The sequence below is a fragment of the Larimichthys crocea genome, chromosome X (assembly GCF_000972845.2).
Source record: "Larimichthys crocea isolate SSNF chromosome X, L_crocea_2.0, whole genome shotgun sequence".
NCBI classification, from domain to species: domain Eukaryota; kingdom Metazoa; phylum Chordata; class Actinopteri; family Sciaenidae; genus Larimichthys; species Larimichthys crocea.
Genome location: NC_040020.1, coordinates 39,405,871 through 39,420,790, shown reverse-complemented (window position 1 = coordinate 39,420,790; position 14,920 = coordinate 39,405,871). Strand labels below are relative to the sequence as shown.

The window sequence follows — 14,920 nt, the reverse complement described above, 5'->3', positions numbered from 1 at the left end:
AATGACACAATCAATCAGTCAAATAAACATGTTACCAAGCTTCCTGGTAACATTTTCCCTGGTAAAGTCATTTAATGTTATTAATACATTTTTATTGGTTCATTTCTTTTTATTCGGTATAATAAGTCTTTTCTCTTTAAAGGCTAATGGCTGTATACTAAACAATTGTGCACCTTTGTCTTTGATTAATATTAAAGATATGGAGGTACTTATTGTTGTCAGCTGGCTCCACAGTCAGCTGAAGTGTCCTTTAAAAAAGTTGGACTCACACATTCTGTACATGGGACCTTATTTTACCAGCCAATGAGCTGGAAGTGTGTAGGCCGACCCCCTCAGCCCACTCCGGTCCCACAGCAGCCCTCAAACGCCATTTTGAGTGTTGAAAATACTCACACGCCTACTAGAAGTTTAAACAGTAAACTAAATCAAATCAAATCAAATCAAATTTTAAAGTCAGAGTCACAAAGTACATTTGCCTCAGAGGGCTTAACTATGCACGAAACAGGAAGCAGCATCAAATACATCTAAACTCACGCACTCACACATCAGTGCGTTTCATACGTTCATGTTTCTGCCCAAAGGTGGTTGCGTAACCTCCATGCGTTGCGGTTGCACAACCAAGTCTGGCACTGCTGCAGCGTGTTTTGCCTCACCTGTCATGGAGGAAAAGAGCTCCCATGTTTAAAGTTACGTATTCATGTGACGTTGCACCGGGAGAAATGTTACTTAACCAACTTTTATCTCTCACAGCAGCGCTGAAAAGTCACCGGATCTCTGATAAACGTACAGAGAGGTACTGTACGATGGGGTGTTTAGACCAAAGGTTTCTAAAAAAAAAAAGTGACTTAAAGCTGACACGAATAAGTACTAATAAGGAGAAACGATGTTACTTTGTTCTGATAAATGTCAACAGGCTTCGTTTCTTTAATTTTCCTGCAACTAGAAGAGCTGAGAAAATATTTTAAATCGTATTGTACCTCAGTGCCTAATCAACAAGTCCCTGTTTTGTTTTCCTGCATGTAATAATAATACACGTATTAGAAAAGATGTTTATGAGCCTGATAAAAAGCTCTCTACATAAGTAATTCAAAAAAATATAATGTGTGTTTTATTTTGATAAACTTGCCTCATTTCCATCGGTCTGGCAACTCAACCCACAACACTGTTGCAAAATCTCAGAGTGAGGTTTGTGCTTTTTCTCTATTTAGTAAATATTACAACTTTAATAAAGTATTTCATCTCCCTTTTCTCTATGTTTAGTAAACTATGGCTCTCAGAGGTGCTGTCACTCATCTGCTCTTAAACAGTCAAAAATGTGTTGCCATCACTGCGTCCAGAGCTCAGGGCACAGCTGCTGTATCGTCCAAAGGTACATTTGAAATTGTTTATTCGTTCTTTAATACAATAAAGAAATGTAAGATCATAAAAGTCTGCAAGTCTCTTTATGTTGAAAACACTGTCTTCTCAACACTTCAACCTTTCTTCCTTCAGATGCTGAAGAAATCAAACAGCCGGCAAAGTCCTGTAAGTGAAGTTTGAATGAGTTGAACCTGCTCTGTCCAGATTCCTTCACATGTTGTGTTACCACATGTAACAGTGACATAACCTGCGTGTGTGTGTGTGTGTGTGTGTGGGTGTGTGTATGTACGTACGTACATGTTTTGACCCTCAGCCAAGGTACTATTTGACTGGCGGGACACTCTGGATCTGGAGGGTCAGCTGACAGAAGAGGAGATCATGATCCGTGACTACTGCCAGGAGAAACTCATGCCCCGCATCCTCATGGCCAACAGACATGAACGTAAGCACAGAGAGATGAATTATGTGCGGGTATAATATACAGATTCATTTATGTCATGATCAAGTAACCACAGGAGAATTTGTCCCTTAGGTATTTATTATCATGTAATTCAGTTTCAGGTTTTGTTTTTGAATGATCTGTTTGGTTTTATGTGCAAAAAATAAAAAAATGCAGATTGATTGATTGTCAGTTTGTATTTTCCCAACATGCACTGGGCTACAGATTTCCACCGTGAGACTGTCTCAGAGATGGGAGAGTTGGGCGTCTTAGGTCCAACTATTAAAGGTAAACCAGAACAAAGCTACTATCATGTCACACAGAATAAATTAGTGATTGAAGACTTTGTTTCAAAAGCAATAGATTTGTTCTGTAGCATCTTGAAGATCTTTATGCACTTTTTGTTCTTTCCTCTACTTGCCTCTACTTCTACGACGTACTTGTAGGATTAAACACTGTTTTATTTCCTTACGGGACAGAGGCCCAGAAGGAGAAGTACTTACCCCGACTTGGTGAGAGTGACACTTTTCTGCGTTTGCACACAACATTTTAAAAATGTCAAAGGATGGTCTCAAGATTGTCCCTCATGTTTTCATTTGTCCTGCAGCTCATGGAGAAATCCTGGGCTGCTTTGGCTTGACAGAGCCCAATCATGGCAGCAATCCTGGCAGTATGGAGACCAAGGCCAAATACAACCCATCCAGTAGTACCTTTACCATCAGCAGAGCCAAGACCTGGTAGGTAGACGGGCTCATACATGTGCAGATGTGAGTTTTTTCTCGAAGATCTCTGTTGACTTCAAATGGGATACTGATGCCAGACCTGGACAATTATCTGTGCTTTAGGTGATACCATATGAGGTAGTCTGATTGCCTGACTACCTTGGTCTTGGACTTGTTTGGACTACTCCTGGGAACTTAAATGAATCTGTCTGTCACATGGATGTCTTATATTTTCAGACTAATGATGTGAAAAGAGGTGTTTCTTCAGTGTTGCCAGTACTTGAGTCGAAAAAACTTGCTCCTTTGTTTGGGGGTAGCTTAGTAATAGAGTGGTCTTTAGTTAAAACAGAAAACTTTAAATTATGCTCAAGCCCTTTGTAAAATATTTAAATTGTGTAACCATGCAATCAGTGTGTGAAATCCTTTCCACTCTCCTTCCTCTGATAGGATCACAAACTCCCCCGTAGCAGACATCGCGGTAGTGTGGGCCAAGTGTGAGGATGGCAGGGTGCGGGGTTTCATCTTGGAGCGTAGAATGAAAGGTTTTTACACCCCCAAGATCGAGGGCAAGTTCTCTGGCATGATCGTAATGGATGAGGTGGAAGTTCCTCAGGAGAACCTACTGCCCAACGTGTCTGGTCTAGCTGTAAGTGGCTGCTTTTTTTTTTTTTACTCTAATTTTACTTTAAAATAACAACCTTTAAAGTCACTGCCTGCTGATACCGCACATTTGTTTTGTTGGTGACCTCAGGGTCCTTTTGGCTGTCTGAACAATGCCCGGTATGGCATTGCATGGGGAGCTCTGGGAGCTGCTGAGTTCTGCTTCCACGCTGCCTGACAGTACACTCTGGACAGGTACATGATATTCTATCTACAGTATGAAAGTCAAGGTCACAGGAGCTTACAGACGTAAGAGAACATTACCATTACTGTACTGTACGTATGTATCCGGATTGTCTCATGTTGTGCTAGCCTCAGCGTTTTTAAGACAAAGATTGATTTTCACGTCTTTTTATCCTCCAATCAGAATACAGTTTGGGGTGCCACTGGCCAGAAACCAGCTGATGCAGAAGAAAATGGCCGACATGCTGACTGAGATCACCCTTGGGCTGCAGTCTCATGTCTGGCACTGGGACGACTTATTGATGAGAAGAAGTGAGTCGTCTCTTTCTTCTTGCCTTATGACCATTTTATTAAACAACAAAACAGGTTTCCTTTAATCTGTGTATTGTTAGAGCAGCACCAGAGATGATCTCCCTGCTGAAGAGGAATAGCTGTGGTAAATCTTCGGATATTGCCAGACAAGCCAGAGACATGCTGGGAGGAAATGGCATCGCAGATGAGTACCACATTATAAAGTAAAAGGATTTCAGAGTTTACCTGCAGTTGTGTGCAATGACCACTAGGTGTCAGCATTGCAAAGAAATAAAGCTCTCAGTCAACTCTTTGATCTGTTTTTTGCACAGCAGATGGTTAAAGTAAATATAAATGTGCCAAATTGCTGCAGAAAATCACACCACCTCAATTTCAGTGGAATACTGTGATGTTTACTGGTAACTCAGGTATCTCTTCATATGAAAACAGCTTTGACGTTTTTTCTTTGTTCTCTATAGAAACTCATGACATTCATGCCTTAATCCTGGGCAGAGCCTTCACTGGACTGCAGTCGTTCACCGTAGAAAAGTAAAGTTCTCCACCATATTTAGGAAGTTGACTTAATTTGGATTTTGACTGTACTACGTGTTCACGGCCACATTGTGCAACCTTGTATGTGTAAAAACACGATTTGAACTCGCATCGTAAGCTTTGCCTGATGGGATCAATCACAAATACCTCATTACTGATACTACTGAAAGGAACTGAGTATTACTGCCTCTCTAAGGTCAACTTAAAGCAATGGGTCCAGCTGTCATGATATTTATACATTCAGGTACTGATCAAGCAGGTGCATGTGAACTCTTTAAGAGTTGGTTTATTTTTTGATAATGTAAATAAATGTCTGTGACTCTGTGTGCCCAAATTAAATTATCGTTTTCATCTTCTGAATAAATGTGTTTCTCTTTTGCTGAAATACCAAGTATACAGACATAATGGGCCAGGTTGGGTATTGTTTTAAAAAATTACAATACCAGTATCATTAAAGTGAGGCTGATACCAATGGAGTACTTTATTTGATACCTGCCATACTTTTGAATGTTTTAGTGACATCTCAGCATGATGAACTGCCAAAGTCCTCCATACACAACACTCGACTTCACCACAGTAGCTGCTAGTGGACACACAAGACATTAAATTTGAAGAACGCTTACGCTTAGATCTGGCTACAAAAAGTATCAAATGGATGCATTGCTTCACTGGAGAAGTTTAGATACCGTTTGGTTGCTTACTTATTTTGGTCTATACCTTAAAGGTATCGAGTACCTAACAATGGGACTTAACATTCAACAGCCAAATAATTAGATTTATTTTGTTTTTGTTCTTGTTAGCTGCAGTTTTATTGACTGAATCAACAAATACAACAAACATTTTGAACATAAAATAAAACATACATTCAGCAACCATGAGCTGTAACCTGAACTACTCTTAAAAACAAACAGACATGGTTGTTGGAAAAAGAGGAAAGCAAAAGGAGTTTTATTAAAGTGAACTATTCTGAATACTCAATATAATATTAAACAGCATTAACAACATTAACTGATTCAGAAAAACACATGAACTCAAAATAATACAAACAATAAGAACAATAACTACTCCATTATTGTTCTGGCATCTGGCTCCTAGCCAGGCTCTCTCTGAGGCCTGCCAGCGCCTGGTTGGCCTCCATGAGCTCCATGTTGAGCTTTGTGCAGCTCTCCAGAATCTCTGACAACTCCTGCAGCTTCACCTGCATCTCACTACTGTTCTCCTCATACACCGTGTACATGTGGCACTCCATCTGCTTGCATATTTCTGTCACCTAGGGAATAAAATGTGTGATAGACACTGAACAAAAGAGGACCTGTATCCACAATTCAAAAAATACGAGCAGACGCATAAAAAAAGTTGTGTACCTTCTCCATAAACTTCTCTTGAAAGCTGTCCATCACCTTCTGGTTACTGGTGCGGCTGCTGTTAATCTTTTCTAACATGTCCTGCACTCGTCTGCTAATGTCTTCAATGTTTAAACTGCAAGTGATATCAACATGGATGCAGGTTGAATGTGACTAAATGTCTTATTCATTCATGGACAACAGAGTAGTTTTCATTCTGGGGGAGGTGGACTGTACTGATCCAGGACATGGTTTGGACTGTATGGGTTATTCTTTACCTGGTATGCTGCTCTTGAATCTCAGCCATGTTAACGCTTGAGGACTTCCCCCCTGATGAATCATGGTCTGCGTTTCCTGTCTGTAATGTCAGGGAAAAAGAAAACATTTTTAATTTCGTGAGGACAAAATGTTAAGAGTTATCAAGTTATTATCTGAGACAACATGGTAACAGGATATGTTTTCCATTCATATATGATTAAAACAAAACATACAGCACACAATATGCTGTCACAGCGTGTATTCAGCAGACATTATTTTGTTTACACAGTGTTGTTCTTGATTTTTTGTCCTCCCATAAGTTAATATCATGCTGTGACAATCATTCCTGGGTATTTACTTACCATCTGTGAATCTTCATGTCCGCTCTTGGGAGTGGATTGGGAGGTGGATGGCAAGGCCAGGTCATCAAAGAAAAAATCCATTTTGCTCCGTTAAACTCTGCAGGGCTTAATCTGAAAAACAAAAATAATAATAATAAGAAGAAAAGAACCTGCTAAAAACACAAAATGATGTTAAAAACTGTCTCTGGAGGAGATGGCTCAATTCTCTCTTATAGCCAAACCGAACATGACTGTAAAATGTAGCTTTACCTTTAGCTCACAAACACAAACAACAGAATTAATATAGTCATGCATATATGAGTTTACAGTATGTAGCAAGTAAAAGCTTATAATTTACATAAATATGTATTTAGCATGTTAGCTGTGTGCATATGAGTGTACATTAGCTGTAAAATTAAAATTATAAACAGCATGTAATATAGTTTATACTTTATCCAGTTTATATGTAGTTTATTGTGAAATTAAATGTTTTCAACCATTCAGCAGCGCTGATACAGGTATAAAGCAAGTTAGCGACAGCACACTGTAGAAATACTAAAATGTAAAGTCCTGTTAAAATAAATAAATAAAATAAATTTAAAAAAACATTAGTTGTGTTGTGAACAGACACCTTTAGCATTAGCTGACCCCACTTGGCTGTAAAATGTAACATTACCTTTAGCTACCAGCAAACCAATAATTAATTAATTAACACAATTAAACAGATAAAGTATACAGTATGTAGCAGATACATGTTTAATATTTACATATATATAACGAGTATCTGTGGGTGTACATTCTAGCTAGCGTTACGTAGCTAAATGCTAGCTATCTGGCTTGTTGTATTTTACTTTCAGGTTATTAAACGAGACAAAATCCACAACCTGTTTATTTTGCTTTGCGTTTTAATGTTATTTTTGTTAAAAACCATATATTTAGCTTATATGTATTTTATTGTGCAATTAATTGTTCTCACCTTGTTAGCAGTACTGGAAGATGCTTAAAGGAAGTTAGCAACACCACACTGTAGAAATGTGTTAAGTTAAATCACTCAAAATAAAATAAAAATTAAAGATATAAGATATAATAATAATAATAATATATTCATTATGCAGCCCTGTAATAACCCTGTGCTATTTTAGAGTGTGTTTTTATTGTTATTGAATTAGTTTGTGTAGATGCAAAATATCAAGAAATGGAAATAAATAAGAAAAACATCATGTATCAGCTTTTTCTTGACAAACAAATAACAGATTATGATCCGGATGAAATTCGGAAGTGGGACAGGATTTGATTTAAGACCTTTCCAGTCAGGAAGTCTTAAGGATATATGGATGGTATTAAAATAACTTCTTAGCAAAGATCCTTATGTGTATATGTGTGTGAGAGAGAGAGTGGTGGGTGGGCATAATCTCTGTGGGAATTACAGGGAAAGAAAGCACTCACTCAGATTGTTTGTTGTAGATTAAGAGGGATGGGATGATTGATCGCTGCTGTGATTGGAAGTGTAATCCCACCCTTCCTCTCTCTGTGTCACCGCCCACAGTCTGGATTATTCCAGCACAGAGGACACAGCATGCATGCAGAGAGGCACAGAGGCTGTGTGAAATGTCCTGACGTCTGCTGGAGGATGAACCAGTATCAATAACATGATACTAAGGAAAGTAATTAAGGAAGATGTTGGTGAACCGGCACTACAAAGACCCAAAATGTGTTTAATCTGGAAAATGCAATAACTTGGTCTTGACAGGTGGGTGAGTTTATGCACTGGACTATTTTTATGTAGGTTAGATGTTAGAAATGTAGCTCTTAATACCATAAAAAATAAATAAAAATGTCATTTTTAAATGAATATTTAAACAAATTTGCAATTTATTCTGCCTCTGCCTTTTAGGGAGTGACATCTCAACAAGTGGATGAATTCAATTTTGCTTTAAATGTGATGGAATAACTACTTCTCACTGGCGGACGTGGAGACTCTGGGACAATATGAGCAGCTTTAACTACACAGACGAAGGCAGACTGTCTTTCCAGTTCTTGGTCCATAATATGGAGCCGCTTTACAAGGAGTACAAGCCTCCTCCCAGGGACCTAATCCAGCTCCCAAAGTCTGTCATCTACCTCCTGATGGCAGCTTTGGTCGTTGTTGCTGTGGCTTATGCTATCGTGGGTCACCTCATCAAAGACCTCATGCTGGATATAACAGGTATTAAAGTCTGTTGGAGGTAGCCGCCTCGTCTTAATTAAGCATTAGTCATGTATCAGAACGCATCTGTCTTTAACAACATATTATATGTTTGTTTGGGCAAGCTGTAACTAGAGAAGGCAAAAAAATAAACAGGATGAACTGCATCTGCAACTGCATGATGCACTGTATCATACAAAGCAAGGCTTTCACTTCTACTGTATGCACATGATAAATAAAACACCTTTTTATTCAAACAACATGTTTGATTGTGCACTCAACCAGGCAAAAGTCTGTTTGATTATGATTTTATGAAGTATAATTTATGGGGCATTTGTTAGTTTTGCTCTAGAGAATATGTATTGAGTTTTGTATCTATATATGTAAATTTTGGGGCTCATACCCTTAATAAGATAAGCTTAATATACATTATTATGTCTGTACATCAAATATCTCCTTGTAAACTTTTATAAAAGCTTACTCAAGCCCAACAAGTCATTTCCATTGAAGACAAAGCGCATTAGGCAAACTTGTTTTTAAAGATATTGGGGATAAATTGCATTGTCATCCTCCTCTTTTATCTGTCTGCAGACTGTTTGCTGGGCCCAGTCGATGAGAACCAGAATAAAAATGGAGAGCTGGAAGGAGTCACCCCTCTGCACTTGCCACCCAACCTCAGCCACTCCCACCCGAATGCCTTCCACGTGTGGGACCAAGACGACGTCATCATCCCCATGACTCCTCCACATGAGAGCCCGCTGACCAGCCCTCTGATGACCGTCATGCCATACATACCTTCATTCTTTCCCACCTCCCTCAACGTCAACAGCCCATCCTACAGTCATCCAGTCCCAAAGGAGAGTGAGGCATGAGACAGTTTTCATCTGCCTTCCTCTCAATGCTCCCTTGCTTTGTTTTTCTTCTTTAGCTCTTTGTTTTCAACCCAGAGGCACTACCTTTTAAAGGTGTTGGAAAAAGTTGAACAATGACTGTGAAGAATGGTTTAATCTGCAGAGAATTGCAAACTTTGTATTAAGACTTTTGATATAAGACACAAGCAGTACACAAGTCTACTCTGGACGTGTGGATTTACTTGACGAAGACAGAAACAAAGGGCAAATTTTCTCAGGATCAGAGCCTGGGACTCGGCAGGACGGCCTTCACTTGTTATCTTCCCCTGTGGATTTGTGCCAAGTTAGCATCATGACTATTTATCTTCTCCTGCCACACACAGTTATCAGTCCACGCTGTTACATTAGGTTTTTCTTTCTAGTATCTTTACCTGCTTTGACTTCAGCTTGAGTTATAAGGAGCTTGTAACCATACTCAACATATATGTATGTAGCCTAGGTTTGGCCATGAGCAGGAGTGTGTCTTCAACTGCAGTGAGTGAGTCTTAAAGCTTCACTGTTTCTATATTATATGGTATAAATGATGCAGAGAGCAGTGTGCACGTTACAGGAGAGCCAAGCGTTTGTGTTAAGTTCTTGGGTCAAATAAAGATTTACTTACATTTGTGTCTTTATCTCATTCTGATGCTAAATATATGTGCCGTCCTCAGGAGGATCGGCCTAACTTGCTAACTAATAGGGTGAAGTTAATTCAATTAGTGGAGGTGACCGCTTTCAGGTGACTGTGTGGGGCCTTTTAAGAACTGGAGATTAATATGAGGTTACAAAGTTAATAAAAGTGTTCATCTCTAAATTTCAGTAGACATTATGATAACTACAATAAATCCACTACCTTCCTGTGTCTCTCTGGACAAATATCAAAGCATTAACATTTAGATTTTTTTTTACATCAGATCATTTGGGGGAACTCTCATTGAGTTCACATTGTTCTTCCCATCTGTCAAACCCAGAGTGCCTGAATGTGCCAGTGAGGTATGGAGATTAAGAAGAGAAGATTAGATGAGCAGCTTAGCCTTTAATACAGCATCCTTTTATTACTTTTGAGCCGTGGAATTAGATAATCACAATCCGAGTGGACCAACTTGAGAAACTTGATGTGTTATTCTGGCTGGATGACCGGATTCACTGGACCCACACTGTGGTTTGCAGAGCTGGCCAACAATAGAGTTTCAAGAGGGAGTGTTGAGTGAAGGGTAGAGAGGAGGCGTGCAGTCAGTGAAGAATGGGGAAGAGAGAATAAAGCAGCGTGACCGACTTGTGAGTGAGATGTTTGTTTGCTTGCATGACAGCACTGCCTGCCCAGGAAGAGGAAGTATTTCAAATAAATCAACACCTGCAGATTCATTTTAGTGAATCATCCAGTTACAATTTAAAAAATGTCTTTCAGTCCTGACTTCAGCAAAGAAAGAAGGCTTGCTAATCCTATTTCCTCAGGCCTCCTGCTCTCTGATATATTAGCGCTCTAAACTCCTCCGCTCTGTGGCACAGGAGCTCTCTCAGGCGGTCTGCTGAGGTTAAGGCTTAAGGTGGAGCCAATTAAGACTCAAAGGTCAGACTGGAGGGGAAGTGATACAGCAGAAGGTTGGTTCCAGACCCCCTGGTGTATGACAATATCACATCTGACAAAGCTTTTATTTAATTTTGAGGGTAGCTTCAGACCCTGGGTACTTGTGTTGTAGGATGATTTCACACAGTGCTAGTTGACCCCAGGTCTAAAAGTTCTTTTTTTTCTTGGTTATTAAAAAGCAGGTTATATTACGTTCAGTTACCTTCCAAGAATGATACCATGCAGTGTTTTAATTCGTGCTCCCCAGTGTCAGTAGACATTTAGGATTAGGTGTTGTTTGGATTTTGGAGTGGAACATGTGAGTGCAGGATTACTGCACTGCAGTTGTGGACATTTGATGTCAGGTGGGAAAACATGAACTAACATTGAGGATTTGACTGCAGAACTAAATACCTTGGGATACCCAGTGACCTGTGCAGGTAAAAAAGTCAGCACACACATGTATATACTTACTATAGAAAGTGTCCAATCATCAATCTGTCTGACCTGGTGAGGCTTTCTTTTGTTCTGCAGTGAGTTTACGTCAGTCAGGGTTAATTGATCCTTACCTGTCCTTTATCCTTAGGTGACAGCTTATCCTCGGCTCATGTCTTACTGGGTCTAACTCACTTCTGTCAATCCAGCTTCGCCTGACGATACATAAACCAGTGGCTGTAACTCATCCTAATTGGATCAGGACAACACACACTAAAAGTCATAACCTTATTGTAGTGAGACAGTGGTCAGGATAAAAACACTAGGAGAAAATATCTATGGCATTTTATTACATAAATACAATAAAACATTATAGCATGCCCTGACCTGTTTGGGAGGTTATGAACCTATTAACCAAACATAATGGTAATTTGCATAAATTATACATTTCTTTTGATTTCTTTTATGCATTCAGACATAAACAATTCAATGTGAGCAGGACTATGGAGGTCAAATAGAGATCTGTTTGTTCTGGATCTCTTAGTTCCCATTTGTATTGTCATTGGTTAGCGAGTTTATCCTGGTTGCAGCCACTGCCAATCTGCCATCAATGCTGCAGCCTAATCCTGTGTTGGCAGGTCAGGTGGTTCTCTGCGATGGACAAAAAAGCAGTAACTGCAGAAGTCTCTCCTGTCCTTCAGCAGCAGCCAACCACGTCAGTCAGTTAATCTGAACTGGGCCTCAAATAGGACGCATTAAGCTACTGTATGTGCCATACACATTAAAAGGTTAAGTAGTAGATAGTGATCCAAATTTGTTACGGTGGCTGTATTTGAGACATTTGCTAAATTGAATATTGATAAATTATAGCAGTCAAAATGTGTACAGTGCAGTGAATTCTAAATCACGGTTCTCACTATGCTTCTCTCCGCTTTCATCATGGTTTTTCCTCATTTCTAAAAATTAAGCAAAGCCACAAAATAGGCTGAACTAAAGCAACAAACAGCGGTCACTGGGCTCAGCATTTCATACATTTAACTAATCCTAGGCAAATAGTAAGACAGACTTGAACTGTAACTCAAACATTTCATCATCATGCATGATTTAAACTTTTGTCTACTCACCTAGTGGGTAATTGCCTTCTGACAGATGCCACTGTACAAAACAAACATTTGCAGGCATGCTTGGGGGAAGGATATACAGGCTTTAAGAATTTTAATGGTTTAGATGTGCATAAGTTTATGGTATATGCTTATTTATAAAACTGTCACCTGACTGACCAAGAACAGAACAAAAAGGAGCTACTGTGTCTGTCCAGTCATATTTACAACACTGATAAGAGGCCGAGACTTGTCATGTGACCATGTAGGGTTGTTTATGTAAAAGTGTTTAGAGGATCAAGGAAGAGGCAGGACTGCCAAGATGGCAATGGCATTACATTTCAGCTTCAAAGACCTAGCCTTACTTATACCATCTATGTTTGTGCCACACACCCCTGACAATGTGTACATTGATCAGAACTGTTTTTGCATTATGTCCCGAATTCATCCCAGTCTCATGCCGAACTTCCTAATTTCAGCTTCCTCAGTCAACCATGTAGAGCTATTGTTAAGCTGCATTTTCTGAGATGTGAAGTCATTTTCTAATAGTCTGGTACAAACTTCAGTGCCACAAGTGTGTAATCAAGGTGACAAGACACATTTACAAACAATTTATTTTTAATCATACAATGATTTTACATGTAAAACTAGATTCTTTTTAAAAAGATACAATGCTTGAAATATTAATGCCAAAGTTTAAAAACACAGGATTAAACAGCCTTTACTTTGCTCTCAAACTACAGTGCAAAATATGAACGCAAACTGTTCTCCTGTGCTCAGCCTACTCAAAGTTCCTTTGGGAGAGGACAGTGCGATAGAGAGAAGTGCCTTTAGCCTGGTAGAAGGTCACGATCATCTTGTTCTTTGTGACTTCCGCATGGACGAAGCCTCCCAGCGTTGAAGCTTGGCCGGTGAAGAACTTCACAGAACCTTTGGGAACATGGTTCCAGTGACGGACATCAGGATCCAGAAAGTTTCCGGCACCGCTCACCACGTAACCCACGCCAGACTCTTCAATGTACTGTAGAAGGACCGAGATGAGGGTGAAGGTAAAGTAACGTACAGATTTATACACAAAGTTATTTGTATTTTTAAATTAACCAACCTGCAAATTGTGGTCATGGCCGCAGAGGTAAGCAGTGGCCTTGTATTTATTAAGCAGGGGATGAAGCCTTTGCAGAAGGCACTCTGTGGGGCCGTGTTCGGACACGGACCACACAGGGTAGTGGCCGGCCACCAGCAGGAAGTCTGCCGTGGACCGAGCCAGTCTCTCCTGCAGCCAGGCCAGCTGACGGTTTGCATCCACCGCACGCAGGGGGCCTCTGGGCTTCTCATCCATGTAGTCATCAGAGTTGCCACAAAGCATTATGGTGTCGAGCATGATGATGGTCAACGTCTTCCCAGTGTTGGGGATGTGGAAGTTCAGCTCGTAATAGTAAGAGGGGAACTTCCTAGAAACGAGACAAGAAAAGTTGTGACCAATATTTTCATTATGCATGCATGAAAGTTTAGAAACTGTTTTAGGAGAGTAGATTTAAGTTTTGCCTTACCATCTGTTAGATTTTTGGCTGTACTCGATCTGAGCTTTGACATTCCCCGCATGGTCATGATTGCCAGCAAGCACGTACCAGGGGACTCTGAGAGACTTTGCAGTGTACACAGACTCAAAAGTATCCTGATAGAAGATAAACCAGGGTGTTTTTAAACCTCCATAGTGCTGCTTCAACATCAGGTTTGTTTCAAATTGTCACTTCAGATCACATCAAGTTTACTCAACTGACCTGAAACCGAGGAGAATCCACACTGTCCACACCTTTGTAGTAGAAGTTATCACCAAGGGCCAGAACAAAGTCAGCTCCCATCTGGTCTGCTACTTTGCTCATTTCTCGAGCTGTAGCCTTCTGCACAGCGGTGATATAGGGGGGATAAGGCACTCCACCCCAGTCTCCTATAGCCAGAAACTTAATGGAGGTTCTGTTCTCTGTAAGGTGACAAAATCCTAAGAGTTGAGAAACTGAGAGGCAAGATTTCAAAAACAGACAAAGTCGTACACAAGATACGAATCCCCATTTGAAGTCATACTTACTGCTAACTTCCTCCAGGTCTTGAAAGGCAGTCGGATAGCAGTAGGCCACAGAGATGGCAGCAATTACGATGGATACTAGTGCAAGTGCCATCTTCAAAGAGAGGAATAAACAGTTAGATCTTTAGCAGAACTAAACACAGCAACGTTTAACCCTGACTGATAATGAAAGTGGACACACTTCTCAGCAAAGGAAGCGGAACATGAAACAAACTTAACAAAACAAGCCACAGCTCTCACTCACCATGCAAGCCTACGCTTCCTCTCCCGCCTACCTCACAAAACCACAACACAGTCTCTTGCTTTATGCCTAAAGATGACTTGTGATTGGCTGTCGCCTGACACAGACATGTCCCAGCTGGTGCTAATAGAAGCTAATCAAAGCAGCCATGTCTATGAGAAGGGTCAGAGGTCACAATTTCATGTCTGTCAAAGCATGGCCTTTTATCGCTACTTACTCTATTTATGAAGCACATAGATCAAAAGATCTACAAGCAGACACACCACAAATA

At 40.1% G+C, this 14,920-nt stretch overlaps 2 protein-coding genes across 2 annotated transcripts; one reads left to right on the top strand and one right to left on the bottom strand.

Annotated features, from left to right (window-relative positions):
- Nucleotides 1–669: 669 nt before the first annotated feature.
- LOC104921957 (glutaryl-CoA dehydrogenase, mitochondrial-like) lies at nucleotides 670–4,876 on the top strand. The gene is given in 13 exon segments (XM_027282339.1): nucleotides 670–793; nucleotides 1,261–1,369; nucleotides 1,492–1,524; nucleotides 1,673–1,801; nucleotides 2,024–2,086; nucleotides 2,278–2,310; nucleotides 2,406–2,535; nucleotides 2,968–3,166; nucleotides 3,272–3,375; nucleotides 3,548–3,635; nucleotides 3,638–3,675; nucleotides 3,756–3,878; nucleotides 4,134–4,876. Coding segments are annotated over 12 exon segments (1,053 nt in total). The 5' UTR covers nucleotides 670–793; nucleotides 1,261–1,266; the 3' UTR covers nucleotides 4,144–4,876.
- Nucleotides 4,877–12,921: 8,045 nt separating this feature from the next.
- Nucleotides 12,922–14,713, bottom strand: acp5a (acid phosphatase 5a, tartrate resistant). Its single transcript, XM_010734620.3, has 6 exons — nucleotides 14,653–14,713; nucleotides 14,412–14,502; nucleotides 14,107–14,306; nucleotides 13,876–14,000; nucleotides 13,431–13,776; nucleotides 12,922–13,346 (listed from the first exon to the last, which is right to left on the bottom strand). The coding sequence occupies exons 1-6, from the start codon at nucleotides 14,653–14,655 to the stop codon at nucleotides 13,107–13,109; spliced, it is 1,005 nt and encodes a 334-aa protein (XP_010732922.1). The 5' UTR covers nucleotides 14,656–14,713; the 3' UTR covers nucleotides 12,922–13,106.
- Nucleotides 14,714–14,920: the final 207 nt, after the last annotated feature.

What these genes read in the sequence shown, in the direction of transcription:
- acp5a (XM_010734620.3), bottom strand. An exon ending in AGACCTGGAGGAAGTTAGCA is followed by an intron (nt 14,307 to 14,411) that starts GTAAGTATGACT and finishes GTCACCTTACAG; the next exon opens with AGAACAGAACCTCCATTAAG. An exon ending in GCCATGACCACAATTTGCAG is followed by an intron (nt 13,347 to 13,430) that starts GTTGGTTAATTT and finishes GTCCTTCTACAG; the next exon opens with TACATTGAAGAGTCTGGCGT.